Source organism: Microchirus variegatus (genome assembly GCF_963457635.1).
Source record: "Microchirus variegatus genome assembly, chromosome: 16".
Classification (NCBI taxonomy): domain Eukaryota; kingdom Metazoa; phylum Chordata; class Actinopteri; order Pleuronectiformes; family Soleidae; genus Microchirus; species Microchirus variegatus.
Genome location: NC_139817.1, coordinates 10,070,597 through 10,094,398, shown reverse-complemented (window position 1 = coordinate 10,094,398; position 23,802 = coordinate 10,070,597). Strand labels below are relative to the sequence as shown.

Genomic DNA, 23,802 nt, shown 5'->3' with positions numbered 1-23,802 from the left:
GTCTCGCTGCAGCTTTTTAGAGACACATCATTATATTCAGCTACACACACACACACAAATACTCAGTGTTGTCTAATATATCGTAGTGTGTATGTGTCGACATGTGGGTGTGGAATTAAAGGTGTTAAACGTGTGTTTGGGGGGGCGGGGGGCGTTGATTCCCGTTGGGTCCTCTTTTTTTGGCAAAGGGAAGCTCGGATTCCTCGGGGAGGCTGCACATTCTTCCTCTGCTCACATCTTCATTCATCATTTCATCTTTTAATGATTCTCTCTCTCTCTTCTCCCCCCCCCCCTCCTCCTCCTCCTCCTCCCATCTTTACTTCACTTTGTTCCTGTTTCACACACTCCCTCCTTGCCCAAACCCTGCACCCCCCCGCCCATCCGTGTCAGCATTGTCTCTGTGCTGAGGCGGGGGTCGTCGGGGTAGTTTGGTGGGTGGGGTTTTCTGCCTGCAAATTTCGACAGCACTCCTCTTTTGCTTGTGCCTTCTAGTATTCAACCCCCCCCCCCCTCTCTCCCTCCCCTCTGCCTCCCTCCCTCTCCCTCCCTCCCTCCATCCATCCATCCCTCCCACCCTCGCTCTCCCTTTGGTCCGCCCTCCCCCCACCCACTCTCCTTTCATCAGCAAGCAATGAGGTAATCCCTAGCAGCCGCGTGAAGTGCAGCAAGTGCAGTGAGAGGAAGCAGAAAAGCAGAGAGAAGCCGGTGCAGGGCAGGAGCGGTGGAAGATGTCAGGAGCTGTGATATCACTCACTTTTATCAGCATCAGCTGCTAGCGACTCGCTCGTGGGCCAATTGCAGATGTGGTACCAGCATCTGCTCACTGGGGTTAGCTGTTTTTGCTCGAAGAAACCTGTGTGTTTTGGGGGGTTTTTTTGGAAGGGGGGGAGTGATGGTACTATGTTGACGGGCTGTTAGGCAGACAGGCAGCGAGTGGTGGGACAAGCCGAGTCCAGGGAGCTGGGGCTTTCAGATTGGACACCCTGGGTGGGGTAGAGAGAGAGAAAAGAGGGAAGAGGACGGGAGGAGAAGAAGAAGTGCAAAAGGGAGAGGTATCAGAGGAAAGGTGTGCTCCTACCATGACGGAGAGGTGTAGTCTGTGGAGTGCTCTGTCGGCTGCAGCATGCTGCTTCTACCGGGGATCCTTCATGCAGGTGCAGGTGAGTGAGCATCAATGTGTGTGTGTTTGTTTGTTTGCATGTGTTGAGATGCACACAGACACCGAGTCTGTGCTCCTGCATGTGTCACACACGGCTTGATATGTCATCACACGGCATATGTGCGCTGCGTGTATTTGGTGCATTCATGTGTGCACGTGTGTAGGTCTGTACGTGTGTGTGTGTGTGTGTGTTCTCGGCTGGTAGACAGATGATCTCATAGATCCTGATCAGAACTTGAGTGTCAGATGGACAATGTGGAAGGAAATCATGGTGTATTTATAGAGGAAGTAGAGAGGTTTTTGTGAGTTTTAAGTGAAATGATGCGTGTGTGTGTGTGTGTGTGTGTGTGTGTGTCAGTGTGTGTGAGGTGGGTGAAAGTGTGTAATGGGTACAGTAGAGGGAGGCGTACAGTGTCCTACAGTATCAGTTTAACTTTGGTCTAATTCTGGTGCGCTGCTTGAAACACAATATCCGACCTCTTTGCTGGGACAAAATGACACAGAGAGTGTGTTTTTTTGTGTGTGTGCGTGACCATCTTATAAGGGACCAACAAAGTTCAGCTTCCATCAGGTTTAGGTTTGTTTTTTTATTGTACTTAAACCGTGTCATCAAAGTGGGTGTGTCGAATCTTTCGCACGACCGTGATAAAAGAAGACGGCACATAAAGGGCATTGGTTGATAAATGAGATCATAAGAAATAGAAGACTATGAAGAACCAAAGGATGTTGTCGCCTGGGGTTAGGTTAGATACTGCTGGACTGAAGGAGTTGTAAGCTTCTCTTCTCTCCTCTCCTCTTCCATCAAAGCAAAGACTGTGCCGTTGTAATTATGGCTTTACTTTACTTTTCTTTAAACCGGAAAGCCGGACAGTTGTGTTTGCGATGCGTTCCCGAGACAGTAATCCGGATGTGGAGTGTGTTGACATGTCCCACCCTGTCTCGGGGAGCAGGGACATCTCATCAGTGTGTGTCTTCATCTTGTTTTGTTGTTCTTAAAACAAATCCCCATCCTGGAGACAGAGATAGTCTGTGTCCTCTGCCTCTGCTTGTGTTTATATTGAGTTAAGAGTTTTAAATTAAATCTGCTATGGGGGGGTTGTTATAGTGTGTGTGTGTGTCTGTAGGGGGGTCGGGGGGGTAAATTAATTAGAACTCGCTCAACAGTTTTCAAAGCTTATCTAGAGTGAAAAAGAAGAGAATTAAAGTTTGTGCAAGTTGGGTTTGTTTACCAACAAAAGAGATTTTTGTCCGTAGACTGATATCGATTAGCGGATCTATTCTAATTAAACGTAGCCTGACAAACACAGCTCTGTGTCTCTTGCTACCTTAACGTCGTCCAGACGAGTAATGCTTTAATCGTTATTGTTGCCCCGCACATTCAATGTCATATTGATGCTTTTTTTTTTTTTTCTTTGCCTCCAGGAAGTAATCACTAGTTTTAACATTTAGGGCTTTTAGTTTCACATGGACTACTTCTCTTCTCTTTAAGCCTGAACTGAACTGGCGACTTCATCTTATTTCATGTACAAAAAGAATAAGGATTGCGTGTGAAAGTGAGAGAGATCTCTGACTCAACGTCTCCGATTACGGAAAAAAAACAGAGATTAGACTTAATTTGAGTTTCAAATAAATTGTTCTCTAACTATTAAAGCTGCGTCCTACGCTCCACACAGAGGTTAACATCTGTCTGCTCTGTGTCAATGCGCTTTTTTTTCCCCCTGAAGAACAAAAATAGACTTTTTGAAAAAATATGATGTTTTTCAGGCACGCTATATGAGAGTAATTACTCACAGTGTGTCTCATCGCTGTCTCCGCACCACTAATGACTGCAGACTCTACGGTTTACTCCATGAGTGTTCATTAGTGGTCGGTCACCACAGCAGAAAAAAAAGCAACGGCTTCCACTACAGAAAACCCTAACTGTCATATTTTCTCTTTTTCTAACCCAAAAACAAGTGACAGGCGGAGAGGTGGTGCTGATGCAGTTGATCGCGGTTGGTTTGTGACCTCTTGCTCATCAGCTGTATCAGTGGACAGAGATTACATGTAATCCCCTGGTCTGGTGTGCAGTGTGTGCTAACTATGGACACACACACACACACACACATGCAGTACACACTGAGGTACACATATGCTGTGTAGTGTGTCTGCGTTATACCAAGGGGCTTACGGTGTGTAAAAGAAAATCAGGACAATGTAACTGTCTGCTTGACTTCTGTGGCGGTAAATACCTACTAACCCATATCAGACACCAAAACACACACACACACATACATGCTTGTTTGCGTTCTTTGTGTGGACACTCATAGACATAATGCATTCCGTAATAACATAAACAAACGCCAAACCCTAACCTTAACCCTAAACCTAAAACCAGGTCTTAACCTTGAAAAAGCCTGTTAAAGTTGTGTGGAGCAGCCAAAAATGTCCTCACAAAGATGGGTTTTTTGTGACAATTGGTCAACACAACCAATTTAAGACATGTACACACAAGTAGTACCATATAAGGTTCTTTGGCTTGTCCTCACAGGAGAGCCCTTTTGGCTCCAGGTATAACCTTTTATAAAGGTTCCAGCTGGAACCAAGAACCCTTTTAAAATCCTTTATTCAGGAAAGCGGTTAAAAAAGGGTTCTCTGGATCAAAATAGTTCTTACTAGAACCATTAGTGTCACCAAGAACCCTTGAAAACCCCTTTCTTCAGGAAAATGGTTTTTCAGAAGCAAATGGTTCCAGGTAGAACCTCAGCCCTTGTAGAAGAACACTTTTGGAATCCTTCGAGTGTACACACACACACACGCATAGCCTAACCCTTACCCTAACCTTAACCTAACCACAAGTCAAATCTTAGACCTTAATTTAACCGGTTTCTCTGAAATATGGTTCTGCCTCATTAGGACCAGTTTTTTTTCTTTTATGTCTCCATGAGGACTACTGGTCCTGACAAGGTCTCCCCCCCCCCTTTCCTACACTGAAATAGTTTTTTAATTAATCCATTCTCTCTGGCTCAGTGTGTGTGTGTGTGTGTGTGTGTGTGTGTGTGTGTGCCTCCCACTCTCCCACACTGTAGCCATCCTCTCCTGCTGACCTGAGCAGCGTGTGGGCAGCCATCGCACCGGCCAGCAGCCGTCCCCTCTGTCCTTTAACGTTGCTTGCTGTCCAACTGTATCTGGGCCACTGCTGCTGACCTCTGACCTCACAACATGGCACCTCTCTGGCATTTAGTCCTGTACACTGTCAAGATCCACTTTTTTTTTTTTTACTTTTATATAACGAATTCTCATTTTACTGTTGTTTAATATCCTTAATCGGCTTTATTATCTTAAACTTTACTCACTTTGACTAAATAATTTAAAGTAATTTTCTCCTCCCCGTTTATTTTTGTTATGCACCAAAAGTTGTTTTCTTTGTTGCTGCACGCAGACCACGAGTCCCTGTAATTACACACTTAATCCCTAAAGTTTTGTGTTTAATATTTGTTTTAATACCAAATTAACACCTGCTGTGCAAAAGCAGAACATAACACCTAATAAATCAACATATTTTACATATCATGTACAAACAGCTATGGAATATGTCCATTTTTTTTAGGAAATCCTGCAACAAATAGATCATACATATTAAACTGTCTGGCTTTATTGCACTCATGTCCCTTCTTTATGTCTCATCCACGCTTTCTCTTCACTCTCAGGAGAAAGAAAGTCACAGATTTAATAACAGAAGCTGAACCTCTTTCAAGCTCCTCTATATGATGTTTACTATCTATATGAAGTCATTATTACTTTTCTTTACCTTGCTTGCATGCTAAGAAGGTGTTAGTTTGCTTTTTGGTGCACTTATTATATGACTGTAGAAGCAGAAGCAGAAGAAGAAGATTTTGGCAGGTTTTTGTAAACTCAGTCATTCACAGCAGGTTAACCAGCAATCGGCTTGTCAGTCAGATCCCCAGGGGTCACAGTGGTTGTTGTATTAGTGTTACCCATCACCCTGCTTAGTGTATAGTCGGTGTGAAGCTAGCGGTGGAATATATGGCCCTGATAATGCCATTATGTGTGTGTGAGCGTATGTGTGTATGTGTATGTGTGTGTGTGCGTCTGTCCAAGCCAACTGGTATGTTTCAGGACTGAAATATTCACCATGTAATCCCCTCTTCTCCACTCCTCCTATCTCTCTCTCCCTGTCACCCTCCTCCCCAAAAGCTTTTCACCACAAATCCTCTTTTGGCATGCCTGCCTGTCACACCCTGCAGGCTCATAGTGTGAAGGGCAGCTGTGCATAAGTGTGTGTGTGTGTGTGCGTGTGTGAGTGTGTGAGAGAGACAGAGAGAATGTGTGTGTCTGTGTGTGTGTCTTTAAATTGCTTTGTTCTAGAGTCCATATCCTCATTAGAGCACCGTGATGTTTTTGGCAGTAATGAGGATCAACCCTGTCTGTTTTTATATGTCTCAGTCAGCGATGCACGTTTTATGTGTGTGTGCGTGCGTGCATGCGTGTGTGCGTGCATGCCTGGCTTTCCTTATGTTGCAGGGACCTAAATGACTACATTTTAAGGTGAAGACGTGTTTTAAAGTTAGGTTGAGTTTAAGGTTAGGGATAGCATTAGACCAGTAGTAGTTAGGGTTAAGGTCAGAGTAAGTCTCCAGCAAATGAGTGTAAGTCAATGTAATGTCCTCTAAAGTCGTGGAAACCAGTGTGTGTGTGTGTGTGTGTGCGTGTGTGTGTGTGTGTGTGTGTGTGTGTGTGTGTGTGTGTGTGTGTGTGTGTGTGTGTGTGTGTGTGTGTGTGTGTGTGTGTGTGTGTGTGTGTGTGTGTGTGTGTGTGTGTGTGTGTGTGTGTGTGTGTGTGTGTGTGTGTGTTGCTCAAGTCCGTTTTATGAATGTGTTGTCTACCTGCTCTTTGCTTTTGTAATGTCAACAATACATCAAACACAAAAATAAGATTAATGTCATCAGTTACTCATAAGTGGTTCGCTTGACACTCATTGTTCTCGCGTCGAAACCCAACAACGCACACTCAACGCTACTCCTGCTTTTACTGCTCAGACTGACAATCGTTTGCCTCTTCACCAGAAGCTGCCTGTCAAGAAGACGTAAACGTGCATTCAGTCAAATGCGCCGAAGTCAAAGAACGAACCCCTGAACAGGGAACAGTTAACAACAGGGATTCATCAGGGGGAAACCTGTCAAAACAAATGCATTAGCAAAAAGAGTACAGGGCAATATTTGCGTACTGAAACACAAATGATTGTGTAACGCCGGAGACTTTACTTAAAGGGGACATATTATGCAAAATCGACTTTTTAATCATTTTAATCCTTATATTTGGGACTCTGGAGGCCCTATGAGTTGAGGCAAAGTGTGAAAAAAGATGACTCACTAATGTTTTTGTGGTCCGCATCTGTCTAAGTACAGGAGATAAAACATGCGATCTACGTCACATTGAGACATTCCTGTATTTGTTGTTTCGTGGAGCTCCGCTTTGTCTCTAAAAAACATAAGATCGCAGGCGAGGGCAGTAGTATCCGGAAGAGCGGAAGTCTGCGAAGTTTTCTATTCTTGGCTGCACAGTGCAGCACAGAGTTCTACACAAACTTCCAGCCTCAGAGGATTTACGTGTCCAGTGGATACATTTTATATAAAACGGCTGGAGTCGGCAAATGATGGCTTTTCCAAATGCTAACTGCTGTTAGCTGCTGGAGCCTCAGTGACGCTGACGTAGTTTTCCTGTGTCTCATTTGCATTTAAAGAGACAGGCACTCAAAACCGAGCGTTCTGAACAGGGCTGTTTTGGCAGGGTCAAATTGATTGATTGAACTGCTGTGGTGCTTCATCCTTAAGTTATTTTGACCAAAGCATGTCACAGACATGTTCATTAGGAAACTAGAGAACTAGGTTATCTTGTAGAAATAGGGTATAATATGTCTCATTTAAAGGTGCCATATGTAAGAATGTGGCCAAAAACAGTTATTACATTCAAATTCAAAATACCGAGGTCTTTTAGGTTTCGTTTTCTGACGTAACTGGCAACCCGTGGTTGCTCGGCAGCTGAGACTCTACTGACTGCAATGATTGGTAGATGGCGGTAGGCGGCGCCACATGCCAAAACATGATTTCAAAACATAAACATGATTTGCAGTCTGCAAAATATTGTTTTTAATACAAATATTTTGGCTGAGCTGTTGTTGTTGGTGAGTTCAGTTTGTTATATGAACATTATTCCTGAGTCTCTGTGACCAGTTGCTTTAGATTTATTACATAATGCACCTTTAAATACATTGATAAAAATGATCAGATAAAAAGTTGGGCTAATAATGCATGATTTAAAACCCCGCATGGCTACCAAACATGTAGAGATTATACACCCAAAGCTTTGCCAGCTGCCCCGAACAATAGATGAAAAAAAAAAGAAAAGCTCAAAGTCTCATCACTCGGAGGCTTCTGCTGTGAATAAGCTACAGGAAGTATTAAGTTTATCTCAATAGCACCACAAAGAGTCCTCCCTGTAATCTCATTCTTCTGCAGCGCTTTGTCTCTCTGATACATTGTACCCAGAGTCTCCTTTAATCTTCATCTCAGTTCATCTCAGAGTTAAGTGATCCTCCTCCAGCTTCAGGTCACTGTTTAGCACGTTTGGCACTCTTAAAGGTGAAAATAGTGTTTTGATTCGGAGAGGAGATAGAGTGCGGATTAACACGCGTGTGTGTGTGTTGACATTATGCTTCACTGAGCCTCTTATCAAATGTTGTTAACTTGTTGTGCGATGGTAATTGTACAGATTAAAAGCTCAGTGCTTTACACAGGAGAGCGGTAAAGTGACAGAGTTATAATTTCTGTGATATTAATAAATGCTGCTTGTCATATACGTGTGAGTGTAGTTATAGGCTGTAGGAGCAGAAATCTGTCTTTAGGCATTCCGTGGTTCAGCAAGTGCACGGTGTGCTCAACGCTCAAGCAAGTGAAAATGCAAAAAAAAAAAAAAATGAAATTGGCCTCCTCATATCATGACGTTTTAGCTGCAGGCCCCGGGATCACAAAGCTTTCCAGCTCAGCGCTTCATGTAATCATCACCACACCCTCCCCCCCCTTTTCTCCCCCAGACAGAATAACACGGGAACACAAACCTATGGAGAACACAGCTGTGCATTTAATAATTACAGTCTAGACCCTTCACACAAAGGCTGGTGGAGGGAGGAGAGATTATCCTGGAGAATACCTGCAGGTTAGAGATGGAAAATGCACTCTTAAACTCCCGTGTTATAGTGATCAGCAGTTTAGCATGCAAAACTGTGCTGAATGTTTACATTTAGTGTCATTACCTGTGCAGACTCTGCGTTTATGAGTCAACTGTGTAATTCTTTGTTCTGCTAACGCTATAAAAACGCATCGTTGCTGTTCATGAGAGGGAATAGACGCTAAGATGAGGTCATGACTTTGTTTTATACTTATTTTAGGCAACAGTGAAACTTGATATTCTTCTAGATTTGAGCCATCTGGTCAAGTAAGACTATAATGGCCTGGCTCTGTTGTTTGTTTTCGCTGGTAGAAGTTGCTGCTTTGAAATAAAGACGACCAAAAAGGAGGGAACTTTTGAATCTAGTGATGGGACAATCGACAATATTATCGCTCGTCGTGTGATAAAAAACACTCGGAATAAGTTAATCGTGGTGAATTTCTAGTATTTTGATTATCATGAATGAAGAAAAATGTATGTGCACGAGTGACTTCCTGAAATCCTGTCTTACAGTAACTCACCAACATACAGTCCTTGTGATTTTGAATGTGCAACAGTCGGTCCATACAATGTCCAAATGAATGCGGATCAAACCGGAAAACGATGTCTGACGATTTCTTTGGTATATGGAGCAAAGAAAACAGAAAGCAGGAAAAATCACCATATACGCTCAGTGGTAGAGTGAGTCGTCTTTCAACTCCAAGGTTGTGGGTTCAATTCCGGCCAAGGACACATGGGGGTATGAATTGGTATGAAAGAGAGTGTTCATTGAGATTAGAAAATCATCATCAGTTAAAAATAGCTGCTTACCTACTGGCAAAGAACGGAAATAAATGTTATTTTTTAACAAATTGAGTCGGATATTGGGTTTGATTGTTGCTTAAAATCTTGCATATAAGATAAATAAAAAAAAGAACCACAGTTGTATTGCTCAGTGCTTCATCTCAATTTCCTAAGAAGAGAACTGATCTTTAGATGATCTTAAACAATCAAAGAGGTCCTGGAAACAGAACATTCACATTGATTCTTGTTTGCAGATATAGTCGTGTTTATATGAATCACACCCCCCCCCCCGTGTTGTTCACCGCCGATCCAAAGTAAGACTAATAGTTCCGCCGCCTTCACTTTCTCTTTCTCGAATCTCCTTTCATTACGAGAACGTTTTATTCACAGATTCTGCCGTGAAGTGTTTCAAGATGAATGAAGTGAAGTGTCTGTGTTTGAACTGAAACTGTGGGCTGTGCGCACGTCAGTGTGTGTGTGTGTGTGTGTTTCTCCCGGTGAAGAACGCACACACACACACACATGCCTGTGGATGCACACACAGCTGAGCTGGAGCGTGGCGGTAAAGGCGATTCGGAGCAGGAGGCTCTGCGATTGTTTGTGCTCTCTTCATCTTTGACCTCTGCTGACCTCGGGGGAATGTGGGGGCCTATTCTATTGGATGGCAGGCGGCCGCAGCGGCTTTAAAGGTTCAGTTCTCCCAAATGAAACAAATAGCTGGCCTGGGCACGGGGAGCTGTGTCTCTCCTGCATTCAAAAGCCCTTTGTTTGATACACAACAGTGTGAGTGTGGGCCCTCTGGTGTAAAGTGATGGACACTGTGATCATGTACTGTACTGCTCTAAAGCCCTAAATGATTGTGATAACGCTGAATATCTAAAGAACTGCGTTATGGTTATCGTTTCCCAGCTCTCCGAAGTCGGCGTTTGCATTTGACTCTTTGACTAATTTTAAATAAATCTCACTAAAGTGTGTTTGAGTTACAGAAGGCTGCGGACCCCTGTGGAGTTTTTAATGCATCATTTTCTTTTATGAAAAGACTCGGGCTGTTAAAGCGTCTCTGGGTGATTTGCAGAGAGCAGCTGAGAATGGCAATGAATGCTCTCTCTCTCTCTCATACTCGTGCGTTCATGAAGATGAATTTAACTCAGTTAATTCCCTGAAATACGATGGCTTTGTTGGACATAATTCAATCCAAATGAGATTAAGCTTTTCTGCTGATAAGATCCACGCAGTGTGGATGTTCGCATAGATTATGTGTACGTATAATCACTGGGTTTTTGGAAACGTGGATTGGACGACGACCGCGGGTAGAATTATCATTATTTTCAAGTACAAGATTAGATAAGTATTTTTTTTTATCACTTTAGATTAGGGAACACGTATTCACCATTAACTAGGTGCTTACTAACATACATAAGTCGCATACTAGCCCTTTATTAGTAATCATTAAGCACATATTAACATCTTATTCTACGTAAACGTATTCTACCTCTTTTATGACAAGTATGAGACTTATATGCATGTTAGTAAACACCTAGTTAATGGTGAATCTGTGATCCCTAATCTAAAGTGTTACCGTATTTTTTTTTAATGACGTTATTACGGTTACTATTCTGGATTTGTATCTGTCCTGGATTTTTTTCAGAGAGACCTTGGACGATTTGAGATTCAGGGATGGTTAGCGTCGATGTGAAGTCCCTGGAAGACTTATCCCTGCAGCTACACAGGCACTTACAAGCCCGCGAGTGATATCATACTCTAAAAAAGTGATGAGTGGGAAGTGTGGGACGGAAAAGTGGGGGGGGAGGGTGATGGTTGGTGGTGGTGGTGAGTGGGGGGTGGGGGGGTGTAAAAGCATGTTAGGAGAAAAAGAGAGAGAGAAAGAAGAAGAAGAAAGAGAGCGAACTCGGAGCTCTCTGTAATAGGCTATCTCGGGCTAATTTCCCATGAGCATCTCTGAGACGAACGTGTCTAGGGTCTCTCGAGGGAGTGTTTACTCTCACACCTATACATTCACACACACACACACACACACACACACACACACACACACACACACACACACACACACACACACACACAGACCAATGAAAGGGAGTCCCGTTTCTTTTTCTGTCACTTGAAAGCTCCTGCAAAGGCAACGTTGCTTAGTGTGCTAAGAGAGTGTGTGCGTGTGTTTATGGGGGAATAGGTGTGTGTGTGTGTGTGTGTGTGTGTGTGTGTGTGTGTGTTGCAAAGTGAGAGTCCCATCTAGCAGTAAAAGCTCCATCTGCATCGCCATGACAACAGCCCGGTAACAACAGGGAGACAACACCCATCTCAACCCTCCTAAGTGCCACCAAATGGGTGTGTGCAGCTGTGTGCGTTTGCATGCTTGATTACCTGCATATTTGATATTAGTGTGCATTTGAGCGAAATTCCAGTGTGTGTGTGTGTGTGTGTGTGTGTTTGTGAGAGAAAAACAGAGCAGCCATTAGGGAGCAGGTACTGTCTGTGTCTCTGAATGATGGACATGTCCCTAATAGCTATGCATGTATGTCCCAATGGGGAGTGGTCACCCCCACTCTCTCACTCTCTCTCTCCTTCACACACACACACACACACACACACACACACACACACACACACACACACACACACACACACCACTGCCTCCCCGTATGAATGGAACTGATACCTCAGCACGCTCTCCGACCGTTTGCGTCAGCCAATTGAACAGCTTGCTGCTCATTCTCCGGGAAAGAGAGATGACATCATTTCTGGCCAATAGCATCATGGCTCTAGGGTGCGCTTCTTTCTGCCGGTCTGCACGAGCAGAGGTGTTGAGGAATTGTGTGTGTGTGTGTGTGTGTGTGTGTGTGTGTGTGTGTGTGTGTGTGTGTGTGTGTGTGTGTGTGTGTGTGTGTGTGTGTGTGTGTGTGTGTGTGTGTGTGTGTGTGTGTGTGTGTGTGTGTGTGTGTGTGCGCGCTTGTAATAGGGAGATAAAGCTGATTTAAATGCATCTTTGTTCTTCCTATGGGAACAGACTGTTTCTCATTTCCATCTCATCATGCGTGGTCTCCACTTTCTTCTTGTCCGTCTCATCCTCACTCCTCTTTGTCTTTTGTCCCGTTTCTCTGCCACTCGGTAACTTTTTAAAAAAATTTTTACCAGTGATATGAGTGATGAGGATGTTGTGAGTGAAGGCTGCAAAGGTCTGTCGTTGTAGAATTGTGGTTATACTGTAGCTACGTCTTGTTTTAAAGAGGGAAGAGAAGAGTTTCAGACTGATATCGGTGTCGGTAGATAATCGAGGTTGTGATATCGGTGTTGTATCAGACACACAAAAGTGGTATCACTAATGTTTCTTCCTCTGTTTAGTGTGTGTCTTTCTTTTTATTACCTCTACAGTTACCTTGTCTTTAACGTTCAGTGCATGTTTAAAGTCCGATTTTAGTCGGATTAAGACAATAATTTGGTTTTCTTAATGTCATATAAACACGTTAGTCCGACTAAAAATCGAGCTAGTCTTAATCAGACTAACACGGCAACACAACAACCAGGACAATGCGATTCTGATAGTCTGATGTTTTCCTGCATGTTTGCGCTTAATTGGACTGGAGTCGGACTTCATTTCCTATCTGGTCTTTAATTTCCTTTTACGGTCTTTGACCCAGAAGTAGAAGGAGACGACGTATAAACTGCACTACTGTTGCCGGGACTCGTATTCAGAGTAGCATGTACAGCACGTGCGAAACGTACAGAACCACAGCACGCATCCATCTCGCCTTTTGTTTTTCTGTGACATAAAGGTCAACAGGAAACTGATTCAGAGATACAGCGCCAACTACAGAGGCGGAGTCAAACGAACACGGGCCAATTAATTGATTTTCTCCTCCGCATGTATACTCGGACTGGTCAAGTTGTCCGATTGCCCGTCTTAGTCGGACTATGGCCTTAGCTTGATTAAACCGTGTATGTAAACTTATACTGAGTGTCATCACCATCGTCTCTTTCATCATCTCATGTGGTGTGTTTGTGTGTCCTGTTCCAAGGTCTGTTATAGGTCATTGTTTGTACTGTGACTGGGAAATCTGTGTGTGTGTGTGTGTGTGTGTGTACTGACACAGCAGAGTGTAGGATGTCACTGTGACCGTGCGACTAACAAACACGATGATATACTTCCCCTGCTGTGACCTTCCATTCAAAGAGAGTGTTTGGGAGGCAGAGCAGACTCCACACATGGCACTCTCTAAGTGTCTGTATCCGACATCCGTTTGGAAGAAAACGTCCTCGCTGGTTGTCGAGTCGACAGTGGGACGTGAAGATTGTTCTTACTTACGTACAGCTTGCAGAATGTGTGTTGTCAGCTGTCTGTTTTGCTTGCTGGACAGACTGAGAACATGAAGCCCTTATAGATGTTTATCTTGTCAGTTTATAAGCTTGCATTTAAAGAACGTGTTAATTAAGTGTGAGTCCAGCTTTGTGTCGTAGAAATCCTTGCATCAAGCTCTCGTTCAGGACTCAACATGGACTATTCAGGGGTTTAAACATCCCCAAAAATGATCTCTGAGAAACGCGACATAAAAAAAAAAATGTCATGCCTGCCAAGCGGCACCACAGTCTATCATAAGTAATATGGTCACAAATTATTTTTCCCGGCAGTGTTCAGACGCGCTCGCCTCCTTGTGCTCTGAGGAAGTGAGATCCTCTCCTGTAAATGCAAACAGTGCAGTTTTTAGGGCAGTGAATTTTGATTTGATCCGGTTTTGACTTTTATTTAAGCTTAAATTTAAACCTAATCCCCGAACACCAGGAGGGGGGGGGGGGGGGTGAAATGCTGCATTTTCAAACAGAAATTATGACTAACAAACACACACACACACACACACACACAGGCAATTTAATTAACTTTGTGTGTCTAGAAAAACAACAACAACAACAACAAACTCCCCCTAAAAAGAAAAAACTTCAAAAGCTGTGGTCATGTTTGTCTATGTTTTCATTTGAATCCTATTTCTTGGCTGTGTTTAATACGGCAAAACTGATTAATCCTCTGCTGTCACTCATTGATTAATTAATTAGATGCTGTGTCACCATATGTGTCTGTATCCATGGTAACAAGGCTGCGTGCGGCTCAGGCCGCAGCCTTTATTGAAGTAAATAAAACAGATGTGTTAATTGTGTAATATGTACAAGTCGATGTTCAGAATGGAAGGTTCTTCATTTAAATTAGAATTTCAATTGGACTTTGCACTTGTCGGTTAAATAATATGACGTAAGTGACTTCCTGCAGAGATAGAATCACATTGAACCTAAGCCCCAAAATGTGTTCATACATTTTTTTTTTTTTTTAAATGTTTTAAACCATCAGCCTTTTCCATACATGCCAAATATCAATGAATTCTTAACACTTTTAACCCTTAAATTGCCAAGTGTTTGTCATGATGCAAAAACACAACACAATAGATTAATTATTTTCAATATTCTTCATGCAAACTGGATTATTACAATTTATTCGTCGACACACCAAAATGTGCTCATAAAAAATGAACTTTAAAGTTTTTAACCCTTCTTTGTCGTGATGCATCACAAATAGTGGAGTTTCAATGAGCACATTTGTTGCATAGGTGTGTTAATGTGAATGTTTTAGTTAACAGTAGTTACAATAGACTAAACATTTAAAAAAAAACTGGTGTAAATTGCGAAAAATATGCATGAAAAAGGATAAAATATGCTAGAAGTTAAAAGCACAAATATGTGTCTTTAGTGTTAATATCATAATATGACGTGATTGACACAGATACCCAACATTTCACTCCCATGTGTTTGTCCCCTTCCTGTTTAACTCCATGCTGTAAATGCATTGTGGGTTTGTGGTTTCCCCCCCTCACACCTGTCACTGTCGAGATAAATGGCACTCGTGTGGATGGTAATGGCACCGGCCTGTGGTAAATGAAATGGAAGGAATGGGATGTGCGCGTGTATGTGTGTGTGTGCGTGGGTGTGTGTAAATCGGCATATATAGAACATCTGAGTTAGTTGGTCGCAAAAACTGTGTGTGTGTATATATATATATATATATATAGACTATATGTGGTGTTAGGACAAATAACACTTAATATTGACGTGTCCTCAGACCTATCTATCCATCAGAGCGTTGACCTTTTACCCCCAAAGCTGACAAATTAGCCATTAGTGGTTCAGCCCAGTAGAAGTGAGGCTGACAGCGAGTGACACAGTCCTCAAGGGAAATGGCGTGTGTGTGAGTGTGATGGTGTGATTCTGTCCTGTCTTTTTCAAGAAAGAACTATTGACACCAAGCTGCGGGGGGGGGGAGGAAAAAAGGTGTCTCATTGTGTCCACTTACAACACTCCACATTAACTTGTCACACAAAGAGACCGTGTTTATAGACGGCGCTTTTCCCAGTTTGGTGATAGTCGTGATACTCTCCATAAACCCTCTCGCACCTCTTCAAGCTGCCAAAATGAAAGGTTAGATATGTATTTTTGAGCTGCCCGAAGCATCTTTCAGCGGTCCCAGCTGGCGCTGGTTGTCGGACGGCTCCTGTTTTCGGTAGAAGACGTTAATAAAGAGGATGTTTTTTATTCATCTGGAGGCAAATTGTTGCAGAGAATTCTGAGATGTCACATTGAGCTGGTGCTATATGAATAAAGCAGGCAGAAGCATATACTGTCAGAACCGCTGAAGATAAGACGCATGTAAGTACATGTTGATAAATTATTGATTTAATGCTTAATTTCATGCAGCTTTTAGTTTTTACTCTTCTTCTTCATCTGCTGCTGCTGCTGTCTTTAAATGTTATCTCTGCCACTCTCTCTCTCTCTCTGTGTCTTTGTCTCTTGTTTTGCTGATGGAACAAGGTGATGCCTCTGTATTGCAACAACAACAACGACACACACATACACAAACAACCGCACACTGACAGAGCAACAGAGTGGGGAAAGTGCAGAGAGGGGGAATGATATGATGTGTGGTTGAGAGATGACAGGTTAGAGCTTTGAGGAGGGATGTAGAGAGAGTGAGAGAGAGAGTGAGTGATGCGCTAGCAGTCGATAGAACAGAGACTGCGAGGCTTAAGGATGTGGGAAGAGGAAGAGAGAGAAAAACAATGCGATGGGGGGTGAGTTTGTTTGTGACTCGACCGTGCGATGAATACGGTCAATGCGTGAAAAATGAGGATGTTAACTGTGGAAATGCAATACGCCAAAAGTGACCTAGGATCAAGTCATAATTGCATCCTCTTTTTCGCCAGATTGTTTCCACTTTTGAAGTGTCTGTGCATACACTGGAGTATGACAGTAGGCTAAAATGGTCTTTTCCTCTCCAACTATTGTTTTTTTTATGTTTATTTACTCTGTTCAATGAAGAAAAGATATATATCTACATCTGCTGCGGGGGCGCAGGGAAAATGTGTATATATTTATACAGTATCGGTATCTTTAATTAATATGTATATATATATATATATATATACTTTATCGAGTCATCCGTATCGTCACTGATAGAATCAGAATAGTGCCGGGCACGTTAACACGCGGCGCGTTTCCATGACAACGGAAAAAGCCGTGCGCGTCGCCACGTTTACGTGCCGTGGCACCAGAGTCCATGCACCGTTTACCAGTTAGCGTCGTTAGCTCGTTTAGTGCCGTTAGCTCGCCTACAATATTCGAACCGCAGCGGTCTGTTTATTAAACGAAAAGAGCAGCACTATAAATAACCAGCGTACCTGTGTAACTGCGTACGTGTGCCTCTGTTTTTAAAGTTTAGCGTTACTTTTTCGTCTTTTTCCGGTCAGTCGTCATGGAAACGCTTCATGCATTGACACTGTTAACGTGCCAAGCACTAAATCTGATACTAGAAAAATGTCGATTCCTTGACAACCTCGGTCATGTGATGTCACACTGCACTCGGTGTTCTAACCGTCGACACCGTGTCAGGATAAAAGGCGAGATGTGGCAGGCGGCGGCAGTGTTCGACTCGCATCATGTGGTGGTGTTGATGAGGCGACAGAGCCGAATGAAAAGCAAGTGGAAAATAAAGTACGGCAGTAAAGGAGAAGCCACATGAGGTGGTGGTGTGTGTGTGTGTGTGTGTACATTTTGAGTGTTCTATAAATTGCACTGCAGTGAGGGAGGAGTGAAGTGTGTGAAGCCCAGAAATAAAGTGAGTGAACAAAGACAAACCTTTACTCTGAAGGCAGACGAGGTCGGGTCACCTGCACCAGTCGATAAACTATATCCACATGGTCTATAATATTAGATAGAGCAAAGGATTTGTTCTTTCATTCTGTACATTTGTGTTTGCTTGTTTAGAACTTCCTGATTGTGAGATTCTCATAATCTACAATAGTAAGATTATAGATTGAGCATAGATTACATTCATGTAAGTCAGGCTAAATCCTCAATTACATCGTTGGAATGCTTTTTTTTTTTTTGCTGTAAGCAACACAGCTGAACAGCTGTAGACACATCGCTAAATGTTCTACTGCTTTAACCAAATCCTCTCAGCCGTTTTGGCAGAAAACCAGATAACCACACAGTGTAATGTGAGTAAATTTAAAAGCATGAGTCACTGTAAGAAACACAGCAGAAATCAGCAGGGCTGAGAGGGGAAGCTGCACTTTGTTTGTTTTTTTAGCTTCTGCTGAGATTTTTTCTATTGGATTTTAATTAATTTGGATTGAGTTTAGAATTTGACAGCCAGTTTTTGGCAGTTTTAAGAAGATTGTTCTTCTTCAAATGAAAGTCTTTCAGTCTCCAGAATTACTCGACAAACCACGAGTTATAATACAGCGAATGATACTATAGAAAAAACATTAGGCACAGGCGATCTTTCACACAATTGGCCACCATTATAGCTGCTCCTAACCTGCCATGTTTTCCTCTTCGGTACACGCCGCTGCACATGATGGAGCAAAGCACACATGGGGCACATTAACCTCTCTGTGTCACACACACACACACACACACACACACACACACACACACACACACACACACACACACAGCCTACATATTTTTTCCTCAGGGATGTACCAGCTGGGGCATGCAAACTATGGAGTTGCCATGGCAACAGCATCCATAGGTGTGGCGTTGCTGAGTCCACGTTTAACGAGTTGTGCTTGTGTGTGTGTGTGTGTGTGAGGGTGTTTTTTTTATTCTGCATAATGATTTTGTTTTGTGGACATCCATCATCATTCTACTGAGTCCACAGTCCAGTTCACGTTTTTACACACAGACGGATAACGGATATCTGCAGTCGGGCGCCGCACTAATCTAACGAAGAAGTCAATGAAAACAAAGCAAAACACTTATGTGGTGTTTTCATTGCTGTTGTTGTTGTTGTTGTTGTTCTTTCTCTATGTGAAGGCTTCAAGTGATTTGTTTCCCTTTCTGCAAAACTGATGCCACTTGAGCAGCATCTAATGAAACAATTATATGAGTACCCACCGGGTCAAAAATAGAGCTGGGTTACCCTTAAGCAAGGCACTGCTCATTGGCTGCCTGCTGCTCCTAATTCTAAGAAGGTTTCTAGTAGAGAATGGGTTAAACGCAGAGAAGGTATTTCCTCCTTAATTTAACTAGGGCTGTGCAAGTAAACGATTACAAAGCAGGGGCTTTTATTCTGAAAATAACACTTTTAATGTTGTAATGGCGTTTTGACTTCCTGTTCCGCTCCTCATCCGGCAAAAATGGAACACAGGAATTCAGTGGAATCCCTGTCTGTGGTCCATAAGATGTCAGACAATGTAGAAAAAAAAATTGTCAAACCAAATCTTGTTTTTGTCCACAAACGAAAATGATTCAGTTTTAATGATTTCTTTGTCATGTGTAGCAAAGAAACCAGCTGAAATGATCAGGATTGTTGTTTTAATGATGAAAAAAAACCCTCAAGATGAATTAATTATCAAAATAGTTGACTATTCATTTAGTAATCTATTTTTCCAGTTGTTGTTTCAGTCCTAATGTATACAATATACAATCATTTAAAGGTCAATTAAAAAAAGTTCAAGTCAAAGATCTTTTATCTTTTGAAACAATCCTGATAATTTGGGTCTAAAAATCGATCATTTATCATCCCGTGAAAGAAAACGAGACTTTAAAGCAGAAACACCTTGAGAAGCCTCGTCCAACAACAACATCCTCCGCTCTCTGTATGTCGACAGTGGGCGGAGTCCCTGCTGTGAGGGTGTTTGTGTTAAGTCCGTGTGTGTGCGTATCCAGTTACAGCCACGTTGCTGTGTCATTAGCGGAGGTATTAAAGTCGTTAGGATCGAATTAAGGCTGCAGCAGGCTATCTGGTTTCATCCGTAGAAATGTGTAATTGAATTGAATTGAATTGAATCGGCGTAAGCTCCAATCAGTGTCTGGGTGATGCCCTGATCTATGCCCGTAATGACTAAACACGAGGTCAGACCCTTGGTTAGTATTATGGGACGCTGTCACCTCTGTTTTTCTTTACACTTCTAACAGTTTGTATGTATCTGTGCTTTATCCTGCTTTCTGTGTTTTTCTGTTTTGCTGTGTGTGTGTATTTGTAGGGTTGGTGTCTCTGGGGATGCAGCTGTTTTTTTTTTCCCCCAATTCCTTTTTTCCATGTGTGTGTGTGTGTGAGAGAGAGAGTAGCCTATGGGCCTGTTTAGCAGAGGAACTGTGGGGTTAGGAGGCGAGGGAGCGGCGTGCAGGCAGGAGTCGTACTCAGCAGTCAAACATCATTAAAATCTTATCTACTACCCTGCGCCTGCATGGTTGTGTGTGTGTGTGGAGGATAAAATACATTTTTATGTTCGTTTTTTTTATATATGCATCTGTGGATGTGTGGAGGTTTCCTCCGCTCGTCGTTCCCCTGCAGCGCTGTCATCAGCAAACACTCGGCAGACTTTAAAAGACCGCGGTCGCTATTATAGCGACACATAATCATATTCATAATAATACACACACTCACACAGAGAGGACATACGGCTCTTCAGATTGTCTATCTTTTAGATGATGATGGAGAGAGAGACACACACACACTCATGTAACGGACTTTTCTTTTATCAAAGTGCTGATAGATGTCGCTCGCCAGGTTGATTAGAGAGAGAGAAACAGTGGGAGGTGCAGAGAGGAAGAACTTTAAAAATCCTGTTTTGGTCAGAAACTGAAAGCAGGAGGAAATGAGGTGACTCAGAGAAGGACACATTAAAATATGAATAGCAGACGGGGGGTTTGGTTCATAGAGGAAATTTATAAAAAAGATTCTTTCACAGCCTGCATTTAATTCTCATAGCTGTAGAATTAGGCCGTGTTCAGACTGTCTGTGAAGGTTCTCAGTCATCCAGGTCATGGTTAGCCCTTAAACTCTTTGTCTTTTTTCCGCACAACTGAGGCAAAAAAAAGTACTCAAACTATTTAAAATCGGATTGAATTTGTGAAATTTGGAAATACGTCACAGGTCAAAGTTCACTCTATGGAAAGAAAGAAAAGAAAAATGCTCCGTTTTGTGAATTCTGCACAATTATTGCTATTTCATATCACTACGAAAAACGCACTATAAGATTAATCACAACTTTGACTCAACAACACATAAGCAGAAAAAAACCACACCCCCAGGATGTTCATATAAGGAGTTAATAAGTTGAGTTATATAAGGAGCCTGAGCACTCAGGTTAAGTGCTAAAAGACCGAAGGCAACTGGACTTCTGTTTGGTTCTTGAAGACGTTTCGCCCTCTCATCCAAAAAGGCTTCTGCTGAATTCCTCTGGTGCTGAGTTTTTCTCTTGTGTTACAGAGGACTTCTGCACCTTGATTTGACGAAGAAGAATTCAGACTTTTCCCATTAAGAGTGGTGCAAAAGAACATTTTAAATCCAATTTGAGCAGCCGGAGTTTTATTACCGAGTCGTGTGTAGAAAGTGTGGTTTTGGAGAAGATTCCATTGCTTTGCTGCCTGCGACTTCTGAAACCCCAGGCCTTAGATTTTCCTCACCCTCCCTCGCTATTCAAAACTCACACCCATGCCTCCTAAACACCCTCTATCCAGGCTTTAACAGGCTCTTCTCATTGCCCAGGCACAATAATTCACATGAGAGGAGAGAAGACCTGATTAAGAACGGTTTCCCGACCGACGAAGGTCACTTTCAGTCGTAGGAGTAGTTAAGTTTTATGAGCAGAAGACGGGAAACTATAGACTTTGTGTCTCTCAGATCACACAGTCGGGAATTATCGCAGCTTGCAGCCTCACGGAGGAGGGGAGTGGGGGGGGGGGGGGTGGATACATGTGCTAAACACCAAACGGAGCATATACCGTATACTGGAGCTTCATCATTTCCTCGCGCCGGAGCGATGGAGTGTATCACGGCTGTCACAAAATCATGTTCTGAACTTCAGAAAGAGATAGGAATCACAATCGAAACAGCTGAGGAGAAGAAGAAGAAGGAGAAGGAGAGATAGAGAGCGTGGAGTCGTGTGGAGCAGTGTGTGTGTGTGTCATATCCAGTTCACCAGCTGTCACTCATTCCAGGGGGTCTCTGCTTCTGTGATAGCATGCTCCTGACTGACAGCTCACATACAAAGATACTGTACACACTGTACCCCGCTGCCTCACGGGATGATTATCCTGTTTGTGGTTTTACTTTGACCTTGCCAGGACCAATAGTCGCCACGATGAACAAAATCTGGTCCTTAATGAGTCGCCACCACCTCACACAACCAACACACAGCGTTTTGTTTGTGCTAATATCGGAAAAATATTCCAAAGGTGTCTGAAAGCTGAGAAGTTGCACGTGAAAGCCGACGTGGGGTTATTACGGTAATTTCACTCGCGCCAGAGAGGAGAGAGTGGGAAAAACACACTGTACATAGTTTTTTCAAATTTTTTTTGGGCCCTTTTTTCCACATTGAGAGACAAATAAACATTGAGAGACTCAAAATAGCTGTTTTATACTGTTCAAATTTCAAATTTAACACGCAAAATCTGTTGTTCATGTGCAAACCTTTTTGTTTTGCGTCATTTTAAATAGTTAAAACGGTATTTTAACGTTCAATAAACTGTAAATAACCGCCAGATGTTGGAAATGATTATGTAAACGTGGGCAAAAGCACTTAGATACAAGACATTTCTCTGATCCTTCTATGGTTGAAATGAGCCAAAAATGTCCAGATGTGGAGATTTTGAGGGTGAGGTGTTAAAGGGTAAAGATTAAGGCTCTGATTTAAGAGAGAAAGAGATTAACCATAACTATTGGTTATAGTCAGATTGTGTGTGTGTGTGTGTTAGAGGCACGCATTCCCAACAACAGTAGAAAGTCACTGTTATCCATCTCATATTCTCGCTCTCAGTCGTTGTCAGGGAGAAGTTGTGTCGTCTGATGTTCCGCGATCATACGCTTCAGAACATCAGTGCGGTCGTTTTCGTTTAGGAAGTTTATTATTTATTTATTTATTTATTTATTTATTGACTTGAGTGCGCGTGCAAAGTGGAATCCGTACAGGAAAATGTACACATTAAGATAACGGTAACTGGCGCTCCTACTGTTACTGCGATCGGCTGATATATGCTTACGAGAAAAAAAACGCTCATCTCATTTCCGCATTAAAACCAGCTTTTTTTTTATAGATTCCACTTTTCATCAAAAGCAAATAAAGATGTCGTCATACGTTTTTATGATTTGGTAATTTACAATCAACACATTTAAATGGGAGTTAACATTAAAGCATGCACAAATTCAGGCTGGTATGTTTTTATGGTATATAGGAGAGCGATTTTATGCTCTAACAATTTAAATCATTTCATATTTTTAAGTTAATGGATGGTAGGAAGACACGTAATATGTCCCCCCCCCTAGTAGAGTGGAGGTTTACACGTGTCATTCAATAAATCGATTCCCCTCTCGTGCTTGTAAACTAGGACAAGGGCAGTCGTCCACTTAGACCCTGCGTATTCGAGCTGCAACTGTAACTTGACTACAGTAGACTGTGTATGGAAAGTAACATACTGTCATCAGGGAGCAGCCTGCACCTGGGATTTTAACCTTGTTTAAAAGGTGCTTAAATTTGTGTGAACATTTTAGAATGTGCACTAACGTTCAAAAGTTTGGGATCACTTAGAAATGTCCTTATTTTGGAAATAAAAGCACTTTTTCAATGAATATAACATTAAATGAATCAGAAATACACTCTATACATTGTTAATGTGGTAAACGACTATTCTAGCTGCAAACGTCTGGTTTTTAATGGAATATGTACATAGGTGTATAGAGGCCCATTTCCAGTGTTCTAATGGTACATTGTGTTTGCTAATCGCGTACGAAGGCTATTGGATGATTAGAAAACCCTTGAAAACCCTTGTGCAATGATGTTAGCACAGCTGAAAACAGTTTTACTGGTTCTTTGATAAAAGGGCAAAATGATTATTTGGAATAAAAATCATTATTTCTAATTTTGTCAATGTCTTGACTATATTTTCTATTCATTTTGCAACTCTTTTGATGAATAAAAGTGTGACTTTTAATGGAAAACACCAAAAAAACTGCGTAGGTGATCCCAAACTTTTGAACGATAGCGTCTGTTAATTTAACTACAGAAGAGAACACATGACCCCTGCAGATGTCGGCAAAAAGTGCATTCCCAGTTGTGACCATTCAAGCT

The 23,802-nt window shown here is 42.3% G+C and overlaps 1 protein-coding gene across 1 annotated transcript in view; it reads left to right on the top strand.

Annotated features, from left to right (window-relative positions):
* Positions 1 to 1,079: 1,079 nt before the first annotated feature.
* sh2d3ca (SH2 domain containing 3Ca) overlaps positions 1,080 to 23,802 on the top strand; it is a gene marked incomplete at both ends in the record, with an annotated part of 39,896 nt that continues 17,173 nt past the window's right edge. Inside the window, one exon of the mRNA XM_083902430.1 lies at positions 1,080 to 1,160. Within this exon, the coding sequence (XP_083758556.1) occupies positions 1,080 to 1,160 (81 nt within the window). The remainder of the gene's footprint in view (positions 1,161 to 23,802) is intronic.